This window comes from Dysidea avara, chromosome 2 (assembly GCF_963678975.1).
Source record: "Dysidea avara chromosome 2, odDysAvar1.4, whole genome shotgun sequence".
Taxonomy (NCBI): domain Eukaryota; kingdom Metazoa; phylum Porifera; class Demospongiae; order Dictyoceratida; family Dysideidae; genus Dysidea; species Dysidea avara.
Window position 1 is genome coordinate 10,440,348 of NC_089273.1, and position 16,218 is coordinate 10,456,565.

Here is a 16,218-nt window from a genome sequence, read left to right on the forward strand (position 1 = left end):
AGTATTTTTGTATGACACATTTTGGTTCAGACTGAGTAATAATAGTACAGATAGCTACAGGACTTGAGTAAAGTTTGGATCAAAATATTTCTTTGAGTAATGGAATACATGTTTGGAACATATCAAATATTTCACTGTAAAGTGATGGTCTTTGTAAAGAGATGGTCTTTATAAAATGGTGACCATTAAGTGGTCTTATTAATGAAGTCATTGAGCATGCCTTAGTTATCATTGAGATTACAACACGGTCTTTGTACAGAGGTGTACGTGTTCTTTATAACAAGGTGGTCTTTAAGAGGTGGCCACTAAATGAGAGTTTTACTGCAGGATGCATTTATATGGCAATTTGACCATTTCCATTTTCCGTTTCCAGTTTTCATTTCCACTGTTTCCACTTCCCCTTATAAGAGTTGTTTGCTACAGTTGTACCTGACAGTTGTACCTGAACAAGGTCTTGTAGCAGCTGCTACATCTTGTGTTCGTGTTTTCTCCAGCTGCCAATCTTGTTACGAACAAATTCTAATGCCAAAGCGACGAATTCAATTGCCAAAATGACAAATTCAATTGCCAACAGGATGAATTTAATAGCCAAGGGGATGGATTTATTTGCCAATGCAATGGATTCAATTGCCAAAGCAACAAATTCAATTGCCAAAACCTGTAAGATACGTATATGCACAGATATATATGTACTTCAACAAAAGGAGGTAATATACTGTACATAGCTCTGTGCAAAAAAAGTACAGTTTTTTAGTAAAGCAAGGGAGGTTACCTTTACCTGAAGATACATTAGTAGACATTTAATCTAGGGATGGGACGAATATTCGAATGTTCGATCATTTCGAAGCTTCAAGTAAATTCGAAGTCACACAGAACTATTCGAACATGTATGTAATGTATTGGGATGTCAAACACAATATGCAATATTACATATATTAATTGAAATGTTACAAATAATTATGGTATAATGGCGGAGGGTACAAGTAAATCTAATTCCGATGTTTGGAAATACTATAAAAAGATCAAGGGTGCTCCAATGGCTAAGTGTACTATTTGTAAACAGGATTTTTCATACAGAGGTAGAACAACTAACCTTAGACTTCACCTGCAGGTGAAGCATAGTATTATATATGCACCTAAGAAAAGCAAGAATAATGAGAAGACAAGCGAAGAACCCTGTACTTCGAAGCAGATGTCCTTGGATATTTTCTCAAAGCAGCAATATTGTAGTGAAGCCAGAGCTAGCACTATTACGGAAAGAATTGTTAACATGATAGCGATCGATCGAAAACCAACACGCATGGTCGAAGGAGAAGGGTTTCTGAAACTGATGGATTATTTGGAACCCGACTACAAAGTTCCCAGCAGAAAGTTCATTACAGGTGTGATACATAAAAAGCACGAAGCAACGAAAGAAAAGTTACAAGACAAACTAGAAACAGAAGCTAGCTCGATTGCTCTCACGACGGATATTTGTACAAGCTCTGCCACTGAGGCATATATAACTGCCTCGGCATACTACATCTCGACAGAGTGGAAGATGATCTCTTGTGTGTCAGAAACTCCAGACATGCCTGAAAGACACACAAGGCAGAATATAGCAGACAAACTAATGGAAATTGCGGACAGCTGGGACATCAGTGAAAAAATTTCTGTCATAGTCCATAATCAAGCTTCAAACATGGAAAGCTCATCAGACATACTGGAAAGTAAGCGAGGGTGGCAGGGAATGAAATGTTCTGGACATTGCTTGCAGCTTTGTGTAAATGCTGGATTATCCATTAATACTATTGAATGTCTAACAGGAGCTGCCAGAAAGTTAGTATCACACTTCAAGCGTAGTGTTGTGGCTAGTGAAGAATTGAAAAAAGGCAAAAACAAATGGAACAACTAGAGCTCAAATTAATACAAAGTTATACAACACAATGGAATTCGACTTACTATAATATGTTAAAGAGATAGGTTGAAACAAGATGGCCTGTTTCGACAGTACTACCTTGTGAACAAGTCACTAAAAGAAAGGAGCGATACGTAGACCTGAAAAGTGATCAGTGGACACTTGCAGAAGAACTTGTAAAGATACTGGAACCAGTTGAAACTGCAACCACCTTCTTTAGTTACGAAGAGAACTCATCTCTTTCTACTACGCTACCAGTTTTGTTAGGCCTAGTGGAAGGTCTCAGGAAGGAACCTGAAAGTGAAACTGAAGATCCATCTCCTCCAGCTATAGAGGTGTTCAAAAGAGTTGTAGCAGATGAAATTGCTAGGGGGTGGGAACTTGAGCAGCTGGAAACAAGTGACCCAATGGTACTTGCACCAATGGTAGACCCAAGGTTTAAATTGATTCAATCATTAATTTTGAAGACAGCAAAGAGTGTATTACAGCAAGTATATTTGAGTAGATGGGCAGTTTCAGTTTGACTGCAGCTGTGACACCTTCTGGTTCTGAAGATGAAGTAGAGAATGAGGTACAGGTAGTTGAACCAGTTCAAAAGAAGGCAAAGAAGCTTACAGCTCTTGATAAACTTCTTGGCCCTGAGAAAGAAGAAGTCTGTGTAACAAGCCAAGCAGAATTAGAGCATATATTTATTGAAAAAAAAACTGTTTAAAAAACCACAAAGCCACTTACCTGATGGAAAAATAATGAAAAGAGATTCCCAAAACTTGCAAAAGTTGCTAGGGCTTTGTTAAACATTGCAGCCACAAGTACCCCATCAGAGGAATATTTTCAGTCGCAGGTTTAACTGTAACTAAATTGCGTAGTTGTTTGAAGCCTGAAAATGTGGATCTTTTTGAATAAGAATTTGAAGTTTCTTTACAGTTAGTCAGTACTTTGTCTATCAGTTTTATTACTTTGGTAAGTTTGGTTTTATAACTTTATCACTTAATTCACTTTCATAACTTAACAGTAACATATTTGAACCATAGCTGTGAGTGTAAAAGCTAATGTATGTATCCCATGTTCTTATTACTAAATTCACGAAAAAGTGACTTCCTGTGGAGAGTAGACAACTTGACCAGATTGTTTGGCTAGTAACCTACAGGGGTAGGAGGAGCATTACAATAGTGACAAAACCACCACAACATAGCTGCAGCTGGCTACCTTGAACTAGTAACTTTGAGGGAGTAAGGTGGCATAACAATACCACAACATGCCTGTCTGGCAATCTACAGGGGTTAAGCTACACAAACAATACATAAACAACACCACCAAAGACACGAAGCTTCGATTGTTCGAATAATTGCGTAGCAATGCTTCAAAGTGAATAATTAATATTTGTCCCAGCCCTAATTTAATCCATACTGTAGTGTATACCAGGATTTAAATAACCACTGGTAAAGACACGCAATAGTGTGTCATACCGCCAAGTACAGCCTGTGCAGGTGTGACAGGCAAGTATATTTGTAGCTATTTTACAGGAACCAAGAAAGTACTGTATTCACACATCTGTAGTTCGACCAAAAGTTAACCATCTTTGCTGTGGAAACACCCTCGTGGTTGGGAACCTCCTGGATCAAATTTGAGCTGAATCAGTCTTTTCATCACTGAGATAATTATGTGTCTACAAAATTTGTCTTCAAAATTTGTCTTGGTTTCTTCATAATTATAATCATTTCTTCATCTTCTTTTCGCTCCACTTAGAAAAATCTATGTTATGCTGTGGTTGATTTACTTTTAAATTACAGGCAGTTAGAGAATAATGCAATAATCAAGACACACGGTAGTGTGTCGTGCGGCCCAAGAAGCCGGCGCGCCACACCGTGAGTATATTGACAGGAAGAACGAAAACGTCATTTTCACACCTTTGTATCTCGGTGTTCACTTATCTGATTGGAACCAAATTTGCTACACAGTTGCCCGCCAGCCAAGGGAGTCTACATTCCAAATTTGAAGGAAATCGCTCCAGCCATTTCCGAGATACGAGCTGCCAAAGTTTCGTGTTTTTTTTTCGTTTTTTTTTCTTCTTCGTCTTTTCGCACACTTGCAAAAATTGCTATAACAAGCAAACGCGTACTCTGATCGCCTTGAAATTTGGCACACAGAAAGGGAGTCCAAAGGCGAATCCTAGCATCAAATTTGGTACAAATCCGATGAATGGCTCAGGAGTTATGACCGATTATTCGCGTAAAATAAGATCGATTTGTTGTCACGCCTACAGGGTAAACCGCTTCATGGAATGAGTTCAAAATTGCTATGTAGATGGAGTAACCATCGTAGGAGTGCCTTTTGGTGGTTTGAAAGGAATCGAGATAAAGACCACGGAGATATGACACAAAACCCAACCTGTGTCACAATTACGGGATCGATTTTTATGAATAAAAAAGTATTAGTTTTCACGCCTACTAGGCAAACCGCTTAGAGCAATGAGCTGAAAATCGGTGTATAGCTGGAATAATATTCATAGAAAGTCCTTGCAGTAGTACAGAAGAATCGGATTACAAACCACTGAGTTATGATTCGAAAGCCAACTCCGTGTAGCAAATGCGAGATCGAGATACTCTAATAGAACAGTCACCCTAATAGAGCATTCGGCTAATTTATTTACTCCATTATAGAATTTTATTACATCACAAGTTATTCTGTAGGGAGTTCGGCTGCAGACAGTTAATCTTATAGACAGTTCAGCAAGAAGACAGTCACCATGTGGAGAGTTAAGCAAATAGACCACTATAGAGATTCAGAACATTACAAGTCACACTGAAGAAAGTTCAGCTATAAACAAGTCATGCACTGTGTAGAGAATTCAGCTACAATTAAGTCACTCTCTAGAGAATTCAGTTACACAGAATTCAGCTACACACAAGTCACTGTGGAGAGAGTTCTGCTACAAACAAATTACCCTTTAGAGTGATCAGCTACAAACAAAACACTTTGCAGGGTGTTCAACTGCAACAAATCAATTACCTTTAGAGCGATCAGCAATGAACGAATCAACACAAATCTACCTGTAGAGAGATCAGCTAGAAACAAATCACCCTGAAGAGAGTTCAGCTACATAAAATCACCCTGTAGAGACATCAGCTAGAAACTAGACACAATGTAAGGAGTTCAGCTACAAGCAATCACCCTGTAGAGAGTTCAGCTAAAACAAATCAACCTGCAGAGAGATCAGCTACAAACAAATCACCTTATAGAGAGTTCAGCTACAAACAGATTACCTGTAGAGAGATCGGCTACAAACAAAACAACCTGCAGAGAGATCAGCTATATACACACAAATCAACTTGTAGAGAGATCAGCTACAAACAAATCACCCTGTAGAGAGATCAGCTAGAAACTACACATAATGTAAGGAGTTCAGCTACAAACAAATCACCCTGTAGAGAGATCAGCTACAAACTAGACACAAAGTAAGGAGTTCAGCTACAAGCAAATTACCCTGTAGAGAGTTCATCTACAAACAAATCAACCTGTAGAGCAATCAGCTAGAAACAAATCACCCTGAAGAGAGGTCAGCTACAAAAAATCACCCTGCAGAGAGATCAACTACAAACAAATCACCTTATAGAGAGTTCAGCTACAAACAAATCAACCTGCAGAGAGATCAGCTACACACAAATCAACTTGTAGAGAGATCAATTACAAACAAATCACCCTGTAGAGAGATCAGCTAGAAACTACACACAATGTAAGGAGTTCAGCTACAAATAAATCACCTTATAGAGAGTTCAGCTACAAACAAATCACTCTGTAGAGAGATCAACTAGAAACTGGACACAATGTAAGGAGTTCAGCTACAAGCAAATCACCCTTTAGTGAGTTCAGCTACAAACAAATCAACCTGCAGTGAGATCACCTACAAAAAAGCACCTTGTACAGTGTTCAGCTACAAACAAATTACCCTGTAGAGAGATCGGCTACAAACAAATCAACCAGTAGAAAGATCAGCTACACACAAATCAACTTGTAGAGAGATCAGCTACAAACAAATCACCCTGTAGAGAGATCAGCTAGAAACTAGTCACAATGTAAGGAGTTCAGCTACAAGTAAATCACCCTGTAGAGAGTTCAGCTAAATCAAATCAACCTGCAGAGAGATCAGCTACAAATAAATCACTTTATAGACAGTTCAGCTACAAACAAATTACCTTGTAGAGAGATCGGCTGCAAATTAATCAACCTGCAGAGAGATCAGCTACACACAAATCAACTTGTAGAGAGATCGGCTACAAACAAATCACCCTGTAGAGAGATCAGCTAGAAACTAGATACAATGCAAGGAGTTCAGCTACAAGCAAAATCACCCTTTAGTGAGTTCAGCTACAAACAAATCAACCTGCAGTGAGATCACCCACAAAAACGCACTTGTACAGGGTTCAGTTACAAACAAATCACCCTGTAGAGAGATCAGGTAGAAGAATTCACCTTGTAGAGAGTTCAGCAACAAAGAAACCACCATGTAGAGAGTTCAGCTGCAAACAAATCACCCAGTAGAAAGATCAGCTAGAAGAAGTTACCTTGTAGAGAGTTCATTTACAAAGAAACCATCATATAGAGAGTTCAGCTACAAAGAAATTACTCCGTAGAGAGTTCAGCTAGAAGAAGTCACCTTGTAAAGAGTTTAGCTACAAAGAAACCATCATGTACAGAGTTCAGCTACAAAGAAACCACCTGTACAGAATTCAACTACAAACAAATCACCCTGTATAGAGATCAGCTAGAAGAAGTTACCTTGTAGATAGTTCAGCTACAACAATTCACCCTGTAGAAAGATCAGCTAGAAGAAGTCACCTTGTAGAGTGTTCAGTTACAAAGAAACCATCATGTAGAGAGTTCAGCTGCAAACAAATCACTCTGTAGAGAGTTCAGCTACAAAGAAACCGCCATGTAGAGAGTTCAGCCTCATACAAACCACCTTGTAGAGAATTCAACTACAACAAATCACCCTGTAGAGAAGAAGTTACCTTGTAGAGAGTTCAGCTACAAAGAAACCACCATGTAGAGAGTTTAGCTGCAAACAATTCACCTGTAGAGAGTTCAGCTAGAAACAAATCACCCCGTAGAGAGATCAGCTGGACGAAGTCACCTTGTAGAGAGTTCAGCTACAAAGAAACCATCATGTAGAGAGTTCAGCTGCAAACAAATCACCCTGCAGAGAGTTCAGCTACAAAAAATCACCTTGTAGAGAGTTCAGCTAGACGAAGTCACCTTATAGAGAGTTCAGCTACAAAGAAACCATCATGTAGAGAGTTCGGCTATAAAGACACCACCATGTAGAGAGTTTAGCTGCAAACAAATCACCTGTAGAGAGCTCAGCTACAAAGAAACCATCCTGTGGGGAATAATGAGCATGTAATAAATATATGTATATAATTTGTATAATTACTAATAAAATCAAAAATAATTGAAGTACTAAAATTCTTCTTTAAGTTCTTTTCTTCTTCCTGTGGTAAAGAAAAAAACACATGGGTTAAAAAATCCCCAAAGCCAGCCATAGGCCGGCTTTACAGTATACAAATACAAAAAGAAGTGATATCTAATCAAAAACAGCCAAGCTGTAAAAAAAGGTGCGGCCCCCATAAAGGCCATGGTGAAAAAAGATGTGAAATCCAAGGTGGCGGCCAAGAAATGGCTGTGATGGTAGGTTAATGGTTACATTTTAATAACGGCAATTCAGGTGAATTTTGTGCCGCTTGGTCTTGGCACCAAATTCACCTGAATTGTTGTTATTAAAATGTAACCATTAACCTACCATCACAGCCATTTCTTGGCCGCCACCTTGGATTTCACATCTTTTTTCACCATGGCCTTTATGGGGGCCGCACCTTTTTTACAGCTTGGCTGTTTTTGATTAGATTATATTACAGTCAAAGTTTCATACACATCTTACAAAAAACAAGGGAATTATGAGCTTTTTTATAAAAAAAAGATGCAAAAGTGATTTTTGTCATGAACTGACACTGTAATTTGAAAATCGGTCTGTACATGGTGTAACCATCATAGTGAAAACGTTTTGTAATTTGAAAGCAACTGCACTAAGCTATTACAAAAATGCCAACCATGTGTAGAAACGCATGATCAGTTATATTAGTAGAAAAACTATCACTTGCCACACTTACTGATCAAAGGTATATTTACATAGGTAGATTAATGATTTTAATTTTAGAAAGGCATTTCAGTGGTTTACAAGTAGAGCTAGACTACGAACTGAAGCCAACCAGCAAATGCTTGATAAAGATACTCTGATGGTCAAAGAGCAGTCACCTATCAAAACATCCAGCTGCGTAATAGAACACTCTACTAGATCGTTCAACTAGAATCAAGTTGCCATGTGGAGAGTTCAGCTACAATCAAATCTCCCTCAGCTATGTAACAGGTCAGTTCAGCTGCAGTATATTAAAAGTCACCCAGTAGAGAATAGAGTTCAGCTACAAAACAAGGTATTCTGTAGAGAGTTCAGCTATGTTTCAAGTCACCCTGTAGATAGTTCAACTATATAATTATGTTACAAGTCAACCTGAATAGAGATCAGTGACCCAGTAGAGTGTTCAACCACAAATATGCCACCTTGTCGAGACTTCAATTACAAAATGTCACAATGTAGTGTCAGCAATGTTAGAAGTCACATATGGAGAAATATGTAGTGAGTTCTGCTACAAATAAGTCACTCTGTAGACAGATCAGCTGTGAACAAGTCACTCTGTAGAGAGATCAGCTGTAATCAAATCACCTTGTAAAGAGTCACCCTGTAGGTCAGTTATGAGGAAGTCACCATGTACATAGAGAGTTAAGCTACAAAAAAATCATCCTGTAGAAATTTCAGCTATGAACAAGTCACAAACAAGTCACCCATTTGAGAGTTCAGCTATATACAAATAGTCACCTTATAGAGAGTTCAACTACAAACAAATCACCTGTAGAGAGTTCAACTACAAACAAGTCACCTGTAGAGAGTTCAGCTACAAACAATTCACCTGCAGACAGTTCAGCTATACAAACAGATCACTCTGTGCAGTGTTCAGCCACAAACAAGCCACATTGTGGAGCGGTCAGCTACACATAAGTCACTTGGTAGAGAATTCAGCTACAAACTAGTCACCTGTAGAGTTCAACTACAAACAAGTCACCTTGTAGAGAGTTCAAATACACCCTGTGGAGAGTGTAGTGGTAAACAAGGCACACTTTAGAGATTTCAGCTACAAACAATTTACCCTGTGGAACGTTCAACCACAAGCAAGTCAATCTGTAGAGAGTTCAGCTACAAGCAAATTTCCCTGTGTAGAGTTCACCCACAGCAGAAGTCTTCCTGTAGAGAGTTCAGCTACAACAGGTTTCTCTGTAGAGTTTTCAGCCACTAACAAGTCACACTGTAGAGAGCTCAGCTATAAACAAGTCTAAAAGTGGAGAGTTAGCTACAGTGTACATAGCTAAACTCTCTACATAGTGATTTCCAATGTAGCTGGATTCTCTACAACACGACTTGTTTGCAGCTGACCTCTCGACAGGATGACATGTGATATATACTGTACAAAGAAGCTGAGATTTTTGCTACAAAGCCAGCCAATGTGTAGGAGAGAGTTCATGTAATAGTTTTCATACAGTATTAGTTTTGCATCTTATAAGCAAGAATGGAAATACTCTCAAAAGAACTCATCTCTTGATCTCTTCCTTCTTTCTGCAGTAAAGAAAAAGAAGCTCCAAAGCTGCACATTGTGCTTACTTTCCTCCTGAAATTTTTTATCGACAACATGAAACAATCAGTTTACATACTTATTTTGTTGGTAGGTATGCAGGACTACAATGGAACAAGGATTACATTTGATGTTCCTGCTGGAGTATTAACACAATCATTTACAATAAACATTATTGATAATGATGTTGTAGAATGTTTTGAAGTCTTCAGTGTCACTATAGAGTCTGTTACCACATGTGGAGTTACTATTGGAGATATTATCAGTAGTAATGTGACTATAATGGATAATGATGGTGAGTGGAGCATTACAATGTAGTTTAAACTAATCTCTTTCTTCACTCACAGAAGCAGTAATATCACTGAACCAAACAGAATATTCGGTATCAGAAATTAATGGTCGATTACTAGTGGGCGTTACACTTAGTAGAGTAACATCACAAGATGTAACTGTACTAGTCACTATCACTGATAGGACAACTACTGGTAATATTGTTAACCCAATGACTACATAATATTATTAATGTACATATCTTTCACAGGTGGAGAAGATTATAATGTAACACAACAATCACTGCTCCTCATACCAGCTGGGTTGACATCATCATTATATAGTGTAGATATTATTAATGATATGATACACGAAGATGATGAGACATTTGATATTACTATAACATTGATGACAACCTGTTTATCAATAAGTGTTGATAATAATTCTGCTAGTGTGACCATCCTTGATGATGAAGGTACGTAAGTTGATAATACAATGAGAATATGAGATCGTTACTATTTTATGCATGTAGCTCCAACCATTACTTTCAACCAGTCAACACATACTATCAATGAAGATGATGGATTAGTTACAATTGTACTAATTCTCAGTGACCCATCAACAACTGATATCACTGTACAAGTGTTAACTACTGATGGATCAGCTACTGGTGAGTATGGAATAGGTGAAGGTTATGATAAATTACAATACTGTAACAGGAGGAGGTGTTGATTATGATACTGGACCATACAGTGTTACGTTTCCAGCTGGAAATACTAATGTTTCATTTGATATTAACATTTCTATTGATAACTTAGTGGAGGTTGATGAAGAGTTTCATATCACCATTGATCCATCCTCACTACCCACTGGTGTTAACATCAGTTCACCGTATCAAACTACTGTAAATATTATAGATACAAAACGTAAGTTCTTAATATTAATATACCTCTTCTTGATTCATCATACTGCAAAGTCTGGTTGTTAGGTGTATCTGCTTAACAAATCTTCCCAATTAATATTATTGAGGTGTATTTTGTACAGTGTGTGTACCTAATAAATACCCTGTCATGAGTGTTCATGGATTAACTTAAGTCTCTTTGGGTGGTGTGATTTCCAGTCACCATTTAAGTGTGCAAATCTTTCATATGGAACATGAATTCCATCCTGCAGAGAACTCTTTCAGTTTGTAATTCCACATTGTTATCTTTAGCCATGGACCACATGAAATTACAAAGCTCACACAGTGGACAAACCTCTAGCTACATAATGTAGGAGCTTCATGTCCGTCCACATGCGCTCATCAAGCATAACTATTAGTACAATGAAAAAAGCACATATTACTTTACTTCACTCACCTTTGTGCATACGAACCAACCACTCGTTTTGCTTCATCACTACACCATACCTGATTGTCCACCACTATTGACTGATTGTGGTTGGAGTTGTTAGGTGTACAAGGGCCCTATCTGCCTGGGAGTAGCTGAATTTGCTACTTTTCTGTAGATCATTAACCATACCAGCATGAAGCTTGATAGTTATCCTGTTTGTGCAGGATAACTCAAATGATTAGAGAGCAACTGCACAAAAACGCATGGGTGCTATACCACCACTAAAGGCATCTTTTAAGATGGCTTAACACCTAAACAACACCGTATCTCTTTCCCTGTATGCACTTTTGTGATGTTATAAATAAATACATGTATAGAGTAATTTTTGTTTTCCAGTATTCTGGAATGTATAATCTAATCAAGCTGTAAAAAAAGGTGCGGCCCCTAAAAAGGCCAAGGTGAAAAAAGATGTGAAATCCAAGGTGGTGGCCAAGAAATGGCTGTGATGGTAGGTTAATGGTAAAACTTTTAATAACGACAATCCAGGTGAATTTGTGCCCTTATTTACAGCTTGGCTGTTTTTGATTAGATAGCACTTCTTTTTGTATTTGTACACCTCAAAGCTGGCCTTAGGCTGACTTTGGGGCTTTTTTAACCTATCCTATTTCTTTACCACAGGAAGAATAAAAAGACAGAGCAGATTTTTAATACTTCAACTGTTTTTGATTTTATTAGTAATTATATAAATATATTTATTACATGTCTATTATTCCCTACTGGATAACTTGTTCGCAGCTTATCTTTCTACTAAGGGACTTGAAATGTAGCTAAACTCTCTACAGGTTGATTTGTTTGTAGCTGCACTCTCTACAGGGTGATTTGTTTGCATCTGAACTCTCTACAGGGCGATTTGTTTGTAGAAGAACTCTCTACAGGATAGTTTCTTTGTCACTGAACTCTCTACAAGGTGACTTGTTTCTAGCTGGCTCTCTACAAGATGACTTCCTCTAGCTGATTTCTCTACAAGGTGACTTGTATCTAGCTGAACTATCTACAGGATGATCTGTTTGTAACTGAAATCTCTACAGGGTGACTTGTTTCTAGCTGATCTCTCTATAGGGTAACTTATTTCTAGCTGAACTCTCTACAGAGTGGGTTTTTGTAGCTGAACTCTCTACAAGATCACTTCTTCTAGCTTATCTCTCTATAGGGAACCTGATCTCTCTGTAGGGTGACTTTTATCTAGCTGAACACTCTACAGGGTGATTTGTTTGTAGCTGAACTCTCTACAGGGTAATTTATTTGCAGCTGAACTCTATGCAGGATGATTTGTTTGTAACTGAACCCTCTACAGTAAATCACCTAACAGGATGGTTTCTTTGTAGCTGAACTCTCTACAAGGTGACTTGCTTCTAGCTGATCTCTCTACAGGGTGACGTGTATAGCTGAACTCTCTACAGGGTGATCTGTTCATAGCTGAACTCTCTGGGTGATTTGTTTGTAGCTGAACTCTCTACAAGGTGACTTCTCCTACTACATGGTGACTTGTATCTATAGCTGAACTATCAACAGGATGATGATCTGTTTGTAGCTGAAATCTCTACAGGGTGATTTGTTTGTAGCTGAATTCTCTACAGGATGACTTGTTGCTACATATAGCTGATCTCTGTATAGGGTAACCAGTTTCTAGTTGAACTCTCTACAGAGTTGGTTCTTTGTTGCTGAACTCTCTACAAGGTGACTTCTTCTAGCTGACCTCTCTATAGGGTAACCTGATGTCTCTGCAGGGTGACTGTTATCTTGCTGAACACTCTACAGGGTGATTTGTTTGTATCAAAACTATCTATAGGGTGATTTTTTTATACCTGAACTCTCTACAGGGTGATTCGTTTGTAGCTGAACTCTCTACAGGGTGATTTGGTTGTAGCTGATCTTCCTACAAGGTGATTTGGTTGTAGCTGATCTCTCTATAGTGGGTGATTTGTTTGTAACTGAAATCTCTACAGGTTGATTTGTTTGTAGCTGAAGTCTTTACACGGTGTTTTGTTTGTAACTGATCTCTCTACAGGGTAATTTGTTTGTAGCTGAACTCACTGCAAGGTGATTTGTTTGTAGCTGATCTCTTTACAGGGTGATTTGCTTGTAACCGAATTCCCTATATTGTGTCTAGTTTCTAGCTGATCTCTCTATAGGTTGATTTATTTGTAGCTGAACTCTCTACAGGATTGTTTCTTTGTCACTGAACTCTCTACAAGGTGACTTGCTTCTAGCTGATCTCTGTAGACGGTGACTTCTTCTAGCTGATCTCTCTACAGGGTGAATTGTATAGCTGAACTCTCTACAGGGTGATCTGTTCATAGCTGAACTCTCTACAGGTTGATTTGTTTGTAGCTGAAATCTCTTGTTTCAAACTGATTTCACTGTAGGGTAACTTGTTTGTAGCTGAACTCTCTACAGGATGGTTTCTTTGTAGCTGAACTCTCTACAGAGTGATTTTTTTTGTAGCTGAACTCTATATAGGGTGATTTGTATGTACTTGAACTTTCTACAGGGTGATTTGTTTATAGCTGAACACTCTGCAGGGTGATTTGTTTGTAGTTCATCTCTCTACAGGGTTTCTTTGCAGCTGAGATCTCTACAGGGCAACTTCTTCTAACTGAGCTCTCTCTTGTTTCTAGCTGTTCTCTCTACAGAGTAACTTGTTTGTATAGCTGAACTCTTTACAGGTGGTTTTTGGTTGCTGAACTCTCTACACTGTGACTTGTTTGTAGCAAAATTCTCTACAGAGTGACTTGTATGTAGCTGAATTCTCTACAGAGTGACTTACTTGTAGCTGAGCATTGCATAAACTATAAAGTGACTTGTCTGTAGCTGAAATCTCTACAGGGTTACTTGTTTGCAGCTGGTCTCTATAGGTTAACTTGTTTGTATAGATGAACTCTCTACAGGGTAGTTTCTTTGTAGCTGAACTCTCTCCACAGTGACTTGTTTGTAGCTGAACTCTCTAGAGAGTGTAGCCAAACTCTCCACAGGGTGAATGACTTGTTTATAGCTGAACTCTCTTCAGTGTGACTTGTAATGTTCTGATTCTTCTGAATCACTACAGCGATATATCTGTAGCTGAATGCTCTATTAGGGTGACTGTTCTATTAGAGTATCTCGATCTCGCATATGTTACACGTAGTTGGCTGTGGAATCATAACTCAGTGGTTTGTAATCCGATTCTTCTGTACTACTGCAAGGACTTTCTATGATTATTATTCCAGCTACACACCGATGTTCAGCTCACTGCTATAAGCGGTTTGCCTAGTAGGCGTAAAAACTAATAGTTTTTTTATTCATAAAAATCGATCACGTAATTGTGACACAGGTTGGGTTTAGTGTCATATCTTGATGGCCTTTAACTGGATTCCTTTCAAACCACAAAAAGGCACTCCTACGATAGTTACTCCATCTACATAGCAATTTTCAGTTCATTCGTTCAAGCGGTTTACCCTGTGGGCGTGACAGACCTTCGACCTTATTTTACGTAAATAATCGGTCATAACTCGGTGAATGCTCATCGGATTCCTACCAAACTTGGTACTGAGATTCGCCTTTATGAGCCCTTTAAGTGTGCCAAATTTCAACCTGATTGCAGCCCTAATTCGTGTTTTATGGAGAATTTTGCAAAGCGTGCGAAAAGAAGTAGAAGAAGAAGAAAAGAACGAAGAAAAAAAAACCAAACTTTGGCCAATCGTATCTCGAAAATGGATGGAGCGATTTTCTTCAACTTTGGAATGTGGACTCCCCTACCTAGCTGGCACTTCTGTAGCAGCTTTGGTTTCAATTGGATTAGGAATCACGGAGCTACAAAGGTGTGAAATCACGTTTACTTTCTTCCTGTAAATATACTCACGGTGTGGCGTGCCGGCTTCTTGGGCCGCACGACACACTACCATGTGTCTTGATATATCAAGACACACGGTAGTGTGTCGTGCGTATCAAGACACATGGTAGTGTGTCGTGCGGCCCAAGAAGCCGGCGCGCCACACCGTGAGTATATTGACAGGAAGAACGAAAATGTCATTTTCACACCTTTGTATCTCGGTGATCACTTATCTCATTGGAACCAAATTTGCTAAACAGTTGCCCGCCAGCCAAGGGAGTCTACATTCCAAATTTGAAGGAAATCGCTCCAGCCATTTCCGAGATACGAGCTGCCAAAGTTTCTTTTTTCTTCTTTTTTCTTCTTCTTCGTCTTTTCGCACACTTGCAAAAATTGCTATAACAAGCAAACGCGTACTCTGATCGCCTTGAAATTTGGCACACAGAAAGGGAGTCCAAAGGCGAATCCTAGCATCAAATTTGGTACAAATCCGATGAATGGCTCAGGAGTTATGACCGATTATTCGCGTAAAACAAGATCGATTTGTTGTCACGCCTACAGGGTAAACCGCTTCATGGAATGAGTTGAAAATTGCTATGTAGATGGAGTAACCATCGTAGGAGTGCCTTTTGGTGGTTTGAAAGGAATCGAGATAAAGACCACGGAGATATGACACAAAACCCAACCTGTGTCACAATTACGCGATCGATTTTTATGAATAAAAAAGTATTAGTTTTCACGCCTACTAGGCAAACCGCTTAGAGCAATGAGCTGAAAATCGATGTATAGCTGGAATAATCTTCATAGAAAGTCCTTGCAGTAGTACAGAAGAATCGGATTACAAACCACTGAGTTATGATTCGAAAGCCAACTCCGTGTAGCAAATGCGAGATCGAGATACTCTAATAGAACAGTCACCCTAATAGAGCATTCGGCTAATTTATTTACTCCATTATAGAATTTTATTACATCACAAGTTATTCTGTAGGGAGTTCGGCTGCAGACAGTTAATCTTATAGACAGTTCAGCAAGAAGACAGTCACCATGTGGAGAGTTAAGCAAATATACCACTATAGAGATTCAGAACATTACAAGTCACACTGAAGAAAGTTCAGC

General features: G+C 38.7%; 1 protein-coding gene across 1 annotated transcript in view; it reads left to right on the forward strand.

The window, feature by feature from the left end:
• Positions 1-16,218, forward strand: part of LOC136247800 (uncharacterized) — a 133,458-nt gene that overhangs the window by 104,554 nt on the left and 12,686 nt on the right. Inside the window, exons 17-21 of the mRNA XM_066039624.1 lie at positions 9,728-9,928; positions 9,981-10,118; positions 10,175-10,378; positions 10,436-10,573; positions 10,623-10,829. Coding sequence (XP_065895696.1) covers positions 9,728-9,928; positions 9,981-10,118; positions 10,175-10,378; positions 10,436-10,573; positions 10,623-10,829 — 888 coding nt within the window. The remainder of the gene's footprint in view (positions 1-9,727; positions 9,929-9,980; positions 10,119-10,174; positions 10,379-10,435; positions 10,574-10,622; positions 10,830-16,218) is intronic.